The sequence below is a fragment of the Colobus angolensis genome, unplaced genomic scaffold (genome assembly GCF_000951035.1).
Source record: "Colobus angolensis palliatus isolate OR3802 unplaced genomic scaffold, Cang.pa_1.0 Scaffold749, whole genome shotgun sequence".
In the NCBI taxonomy this organism is placed as follows: domain Eukaryota; kingdom Metazoa; phylum Chordata; class Mammalia; order Primates; family Cercopithecidae; genus Colobus; species Colobus angolensis.
The window spans coordinates 73,527-80,977 of record NW_012121254.1 but is presented as its reverse complement, the minus strand read 5'-3'; the positions used below and the strand labels follow the sequence as shown (position 1 = coordinate 80,977).

General features: G+C 57.9%; 1 protein-coding gene across 1 annotated transcript in view; it reads right to left on the bottom strand.

Moving 5' to 3' along the window:
* Positions 1 to 568: 568 nt before the first annotated feature.
* Positions 569 to 7,451, bottom strand: part of RANGAP1 (Ran GTPase activating protein 1) — a 38,523-nt gene continuing 31,640 nt past the window's right edge. Inside the window, exons 11-15 of the mRNA XM_011927787.1 lie at positions 7,009 to 7,111; positions 5,749 to 5,837; positions 5,349 to 5,470; positions 2,584 to 2,872; positions 569 to 597 (exon numbers count right to left, since the gene is read on the bottom strand). Coding sequence (XP_011783177.1) covers positions 2,803 to 2,872; positions 5,349 to 5,470; positions 5,749 to 5,837; positions 7,009 to 7,111 — 384 coding nt within the window. The 3' untranslated portion in view covers positions 569 to 597; positions 2,584 to 2,802. The remainder of the gene's footprint in view (positions 598 to 2,583; positions 2,873 to 5,348; positions 5,471 to 5,748; positions 5,838 to 7,008; positions 7,112 to 7,451) is intronic.

Sequence of the window (7,451 nt, the reverse complement as noted above, 5' to 3'; positions counted from 1 at the left end):
GCTCATGCCTGTAACCCCAGCACTTTGGGAGGCTCAGGTGGGAGAATGGCTTGAGGCCAAAAGTTTGAGACCAGCCTGGGCAACATAGCAAGACCCCATGTCAACAAAAAGGAAAAAAACTAGCCAAGGGTGGTGGTGTGTGCCTATAGTCTCAGCTACTTGGGAGGCTGAGGCAGGAGGACTGCTTGAGCTCAGGAGGTTGACGTTGCAATGAGCCATGATTGCACCACTGCACTCCAGCCAGAGTGACAAAGCAAAACAGTGTCTCACACACACAAAAAAATCATTTCAGGGACCCAGTGGTCCCCATCTTGTAATCGAACTTGAAGAAATAATCTAGGATGCAGACGATATTCACATGCAGAGAAGTTTACCTCAACCTCACTGACAACAGGGAAAAGTGGAAAAAACGTCCAGAAATAGTGCCTGGCTTTTAAGTGCTACATCCATGCATTGGAATAAAAATCATGAGAAGAGTTTTACGGGCACAAGAAAGTGATGAATGGTGTTAAACCAAAGTGACAGGCCACAAAAAGGCTTACATCATCTTATTTATCATGTTAAAAGAAACAAAGAGCCAGGCGCGGTGGCTCACGCCTGTAATCCCAGCGCTCAGGGAGGCAGAGGCGGGAGGATAGCTTGAGCCCAGTCAGGGAGGCAGAGGCGGGAGGATAGCTTGAGCCCAGGAGTTTGAGACCTGCCTGGGTAATACAGCAAGACCCCGTTCTCCACAAAAAGGAAAAAAAAAAAAAAAAAAAAAAAAAAAAAAAAAAAAAAAGAATCTGTTCTCAGCCTCACTCCCTATTCCACCCTTCCCCTAGCCCTGGCAACCTCTACCTTCTTGTCTCTGAATTTGCTTATTCTAGATGCCTCATCTAAATGGAATCGTATTTGTCCTGTTGTGTCTGGCTTATTTCATTTAACGTAATGTTTTCAAAGTTCATCCACGTTGTAACATATATCAAAACTTAACACCAGCCCTGCACCCACCCCCTACCGTATCAACTCACACAGAGGACGGGGGCAGGGCCGGCACTACCCTCTGCCACCTGGTCACCTATGTGGTCGACTGCCAATGAGAAAATATTGCACCCGAAGAAACCCCGGAGGGACTTCTTTTTTTTTGGGACGGAGTCTTGCTCTGTCGCCCAGGGTGGAGTGCAGTAGTGCAATCTCAGCTCACTCTAAGCTCCGCCTCCCAGGTTTACACTACTCTCCTGCCTCAGCCTCCCGAGTAGCTGGACCTACAGGCGACCGCCACCACGCCCAGCTAATTTTTGTTGTTTTTTTTTGTAGAGACGGGGTTTCACCACGTTAGCCAGGATGGTCTCAATCTCCTGACCTTGTGATCCACCCTCTTCAGCCTCCCAAAGTGCTAGGATTACAGGCATGGGCCACCACACCTGGCCGAGGGACTTCCTCTTGGAGGCCATTTGTGGGGGACATGGGCTCCCCCAGCACACACATGGCATAGGGCAGGAGGTAAGGAAGGTTGGCTGGGCTGCCCTCACATATGTGGCAGTGGAGCAAAGGACCCCAAGGGAGGTGGCTGCCATAGTGAAGGAGCAACGCAGGAGCCAAGAGAGCTACAGCCCAAAGGCAGGGCACTGAGTGAGGTGTGGCCAGGCAGGAAAATGGGTCCTCATTCAGAACTGCCACTGCCCAGGCAGGCCGAGGCCGGGCCCTTCGCAGGGCTGACTGCCCTCACAGACTGCCGTGGGGCCGTGTGCTCTGCCGAGGTGGGACTCCACGTACGATGGCCCCCGAGACTGTCCCGCTTTAGGTCCGAGTTTGAGTCTCTGAAGCTGTACACATGACTTTATTTGTGAAGCCCCCGGGCACAGCCCAGACACACACAGAACACAAAGGGGAAAGCATGGGGCAGTCACGGGCGCGTAGGGAGGTTGTACAGCATCTGCCCAGTCCAGACCCCACTGCTCCCCTGCCCCAGGAGGTTCTTTAAGAGCAGCGTCCAGATACGGCTCGGACATTGGGGACCCTGCCCCTCCCTCCCCAGACAGGACAACAGCTTTGGGTTGTCAACACACCCCCTCCAGCTTGGCCCCCAGGCCAGTCACAGACATCATCTCAGCAGCCAGGAGAGGGTCCACTAGGTCCGGGGCCAGCGCAGTTCCAGCAGCTCCTGCTCCTGGACAATCTGGTGTCTGCCTGTCCACACGGCATGGGGCCCAGGGTTGCCCTCTGCCAACAGCCCCACGATGCCACCCCCACAGTCCCACCCATGGCATTCTCTGCTCTTCAGGCTGAGCGCTCAGCACAGTGGCATGGATGGTGGGGAGGACAGCTGCTGCAGGACCAGGGCTTGGTGACGAGAAGCAGCCCCTGGCAGGGCAGGAAACAGCCCAGTCACAACACAGAGGGGAAGAACAGCACGCGGACAACTCCTTGGGCTCTGGCTCTGCCAGGGAGCCGGGCTGGAAGGCAGGTAGGTGGGGACAGCCATCAGGGCCCAGGTGGAGATCAGCAGAGCGCCGTCAGGTGAAGGTGAGTTTAATGGCGGAGCAGCTCACAGCCCTTTACCCTGGGCGCCAACTCCCCACAACAGAGCAGAGCCAGGCCAGCAGAGAGACGTTCAAACCCAAATCCCGACAGGAGGCACAGACCTGCACGCGCACCACACCTACACACATACTCAGGGGACTGACAGGACACACGGGACACAGACCCGCCCTGCCTCTGGCCAGAGTCCTGTCCAAGGCAACGGTGTGGGTTGTGCCTCAGTTCCTCCGAGTCCCTCCCCAGCTCACTGGTCCAGGCCAAGGGATGGGAGAGGCTTTGAGTCTAGACCTTGTACAGTGTCTGCAGCAGACTGTGGCGGGCAAAGGAGCAGGATTCCAAGGCGCTGTTGGGCCTGCGGGGAAAGAAGGGTCAGCAGGTGGGATGGATGCCTCTTGGCCCCTGTTTTCCAAGTGTGGGGGCCATTTTGGTACCAGACTCATTTTTGTTAATTTGCACAATGACTCAGCAAGGGAGACATTAGCCTCTGCCTTCTGCACGTTGTGGGTAGGGGTAGGAGGGGTGAGAGGCAGGCACCCAAGACCACACAGCCCAGAGCTGGCCACAACACAGCCCCACCTCAGCCAGGCTCTTCAAGGGCCCTTCCAGCAGACGCAGGCCAGGGAATCCTCACTGGCTGCCAGTGGCCTCACATGACTGGCCCACTAGAGTCCAATCTGGGTCATAAGTAAATGGCTAGCCATTGTTTTTTGGTGGTTTTTTTCTTGAGACAGGGTCTCTCTTTGTTGCCCAGGCTGGAGTACAGTCCTGGAATCAGAGTCCAATCTGGGTCATAAGTAAATGGCTAGCCATTGTTTTTTGGTGGTTTTTTTCTTGAGACAGGGTCTCTCTTTGTTGCCTAGGCTGGAGTACAGTCCTGGAATCATGGCTCCCTGCATCCTCGACTTCCCAGGCTCAGGTGGTCCTCCTACCTCAGCCTCCCAAGTAGCTGGGACCACAGATACACACCACCATACCCGGCTAATTTTGTATTTTTTGTAGAGACGGGGTTTCACCAATGTTGCCGAGGCTGGCCTTGAATTCCTGGACTCAAGTGATCTTGCCTCAGCCTCCCAAAGTGCTGGGATTACAGATAGGAGCCACTGCGCCTGAGCTCCCCATTGTTGCCCTCAATATCATTAGTTTCACTGCAAAGAAAGACACTGAGGCAAGACTCTGGGGGACTGGGCAAGTGTGGGACGCAGCCAGGACCAGGCCTGACAACACCTCTGGCCTGTAGCCGATGAACAGGCCAGGATCTGTGCCAGGCCTGGGATCCCAGACAATTTGGCTGGGAGCTGAGGGAAGAGGGGCTGTGCATGTCACTACATAGTTAATCAGTCACCTCGGACAAGACCTGGGGGGCAGACTGAGGCCTGTGCTGGAGGCTGGGCAACAAGCTGGGAAAAGGCATTCTGCTCTAACAAGGCCGAGGGGCTCACGCCCAAGCTTAGGATAGCACAGGGGCTGCCAGAGATGCAGAGGGAACCACTCCGACCAGGGAGTAGGAAGGACACAAAGGACTCGGGTGCAGGTGCAGGCAGGGGCTGGGGCCACTGGCCAAACAAGCTCTGGACAGGATGGACAAAGCTCGGCACCGCAGCAATGGCACTGCTGTGGAAAGGGGTTCGGGGGTGCACACTGTGCTGGGGTGGGGTGGGGTGGGGTGGGGTGAGGGTGAGGCTGCGGCCAGACACGAGATTCACAGTGAGGCTTGACCTGGCCCCTGGCAGAGGAGGGGGACAGTGAGATCTATCATTCACCAAGGCCAGTCCAGCTGCAGCCCAAGGAGTGATCTGGGTGAGGGGCACATGGCCAGAAGGTAAGGCCTGGCTAAGGAGACAGCGCCGTGCAGACAGACACTCCAGACGCTGGGGTGGACAGGGCTGCTCACGCTCCACCAGCCCCGCCTCCCCACATGCACCAAGCATCCTGCCTCGGCTGGTGGGCTCTGGGCTCCCCCAGCAAAGGGACTTTCTTGCTCCTCTACCTGCCCCACTTCCCCGGATGGCGCCAACTGACTGGAAGTGTGGCTGGTCAGGGCGCTTGGAGACAATCTCACCTAACCCTCTGGTTGGGCAAATGGGGATACTGAGGCCTGATGAAGGCCATAGGTTTGCCAGGGGCCATACAGGGCCCCGTGAGGGTGCACGGGGCAAGCCTCCCGCCCCCTCCCTGGTGGGGCCTTGGCTCTGTGACTTGACTGTGCCCATCACCCCATCAACGCCCCAGGACTCCCCAGGACCCTCCAAGAACAAGGCCAAGGCTCCTACATTGCTGGGCATTTTGGCAGCTCCCGGAACAAGGCCAAGGTTCCTACATTGCTGGGCATTTTGGCGGCTCCCGGGGCAATGTGTGTCCCCACGAGAGGGCCTGGGGCTGCAGAGCCTAGTGTGACCGGGCCCCTTCGGCCTGCACCACTGTGAGCATGGACAGAAAGCCCCTCCAGAGATGTCACCACGCGTAGCACCTCGCTCACAGACATGGGTCTGGACACTGGCCCAGCCTCTTCCTAGTGTGGGACCAAGGGAAACTCTTTAACCAACCCGGTGCTCCTTTCCTCATCGGCAAAATGGGGGCATTACATGTCTCCTCTCTCACTGTCCCTGAGCCCCACTGTCCTCAGCTGGGCAGAGGGGAGCGGGCCTCCCAAGGGTGGTGAGACTCCAACACCGATGCTGAGATCCCAGGAGGCATGAGGGCCTCTCGTGCACCCGAGCAGGGCCAGCAGGCGGGCTGGGCTGGACCTCCTGGGACTGGAGGCCTTTGGACCTGGCCAGAGAAGCCTGGGAGGACAGGCACCGGCAGAAGGACACCAAGGCCACACTCACTTGGTGATGAATGCCAGCAGCAGCGGTGCAAGGGCCTTGGGGAAATAGTCCTGCTGCACCATGTGGTTCAGTGCCATCAGGGGGCCATACAGGTTGGCAATGGCCTTGACCTTATCTTCACTCTGTGAGGGGAACACAGCAAAAGGCGGGGTGAGCTTCAAGGTCACCTGGGCGGCCCCTGGACTCCACCATCCAGACTCTGCGGGCAGCGCTCACAACTGAGTCCAGCCGGAACCTCACCATGAAGACCGAGGCTGCTGGGGCAGACCCAGGCCTCGGGGCCCAGTGGGTGAGACGGCTCAGGACTTGAAGTGAGGGAGGCTGGCGGGCATGGCTGGGGCAGCTTCTGTGCAGACCCCGCCCACCTCCCTCCTGGGCCTGCTGCTCCTTCCAGCCTCACCTTGAGTAGACCCATGTGTGCAAGGAGCCTGGTGAGGAAGGCGCTGGAGTTGAAGGATGAGGAGCTGAAAGCCTTCTTCATCAGGGCATCTGTAGGGCAGAAGCAGCAGGGGCAGGCTGCTGGCTATGGCAGAGCGCTGGGCCAAGGCACCCAGGGCTCCCCCCACACCGCGCAAACACAGGCTCGCCTGCCTCCTTGCCCTGACGAAGAGGCGAACACAAGAGGGATGGCAGAGACACAGGAACCAGAGGGAGGGGCAGTTGGCATCAGGGGATGGGCTCAGTCCATCTACCAGCTGTGACACTCCCGCCCTTCCCCATCCTGGCCTCAGGTGTAAAATGGGTGTGGGGATGACACCCACTGTGCCACCTCACGCCGTGGGAGTGGAGAGTTCCTGAGGCAGGCCGCCACTGGGGGAGGATTCAGGTGATTTTGGTGGGGTGAGGGGATGTGCACGGACTATGCTAGGCTTCCTGGGAAACAGAACTAGGGCAACTTGTTCCCACAAATGCCCCTGGGCAGGCCCTCAGGGAGCAGGCTTGTGTCTGGCCCCCCACCTCCTTCCAAGCCTCACTTCCCACCGAGCTGCCCTCCCCACTTGAACGCCACCCCCAGTAGAGGCCAGGAAGAGGCACCACACATGTCCTTCCACTCCTTTCTATCCTTTCCAGGAGCTGCGCCCCTTGCCTCAGGGCCCTTCCTCCCCTCTGCCTCAGTCAAGCACATGGAGACAGGGTGGAAGGTGACAGGTGCTGGAATGGAGGAAACAGGGTGCGGAGAGGGTTGCCACAGGGCAGGAGAGACGTGGGCTGGTGCTCCGAGAAGGCCCCATAATGTTACAGGGAAAAGTGTCCTCTGTGCAGGGAAGCTCCAGGTAGAATGGACATGAGCACAGAGGCTCTGAGGTGCGGACAAGGGCTCAGCTCTCAGCATCCTTCCTCCCGACAGACCTGCGTCCATCGGGCTTGCGGATGTGACTATCTGGCCTTCCTAGAGTGGGCTCTGGGTTCTAACTCTATATGGCTGTGTGGATTTGAGAAAGGCCTCAGTTTCTCAGTGGTGAGAAACAGGGAGACGAGCACCCAGCTGGCTCCACGGCAGGACCGTGGCAGGACCCTGATGGAGGAGCAGCACAGGGTCCCAAAGAGCAGTTCCCATGACAGCACTGGGGCTGATGAGTGACGGCGACCACAAAGGGCACCGGGGCCTCACGAGCATCAAGGGCCAGCGGGCACCCCGGCCTCACCCAGCCCACATTACCTACTGCATCCTGCACTGCCGTCCTCACAGCAGCTTCGTCCTTGAACACAGATGACACCTTTAGGAAGGCAGAAACCACCTTCTCGGGGTCAGACGTGTCAGTCTGAGGACATAAGAGACAATGGTTGGCCTGTGGCACATGGTGGAGATGTCCCTGGGCTCTGCCACTAGCTAGGAGAGGCGTGGGCAGTACACAGGCCCCTGGCAGGCAAGGACAGGTCCTGCCTTACCCCATGGTGTCCCTTCGGAATCCGGCTTGGACTTGGCCTGCAGCAAGCAAATATGCAGCATAGAGAGGGAATGAATGAGTGAATGAACAACGATGAAAAATCATCCCAGCCAGGTGCAGTGGCTCATGCCTGTAACCCCAGCACTTTGGGAGGCTCAGGTGGGAGAATGGCTTGAGGCCAAAAGTTTGAGACCAGCCTGGGCAACATAGCAAG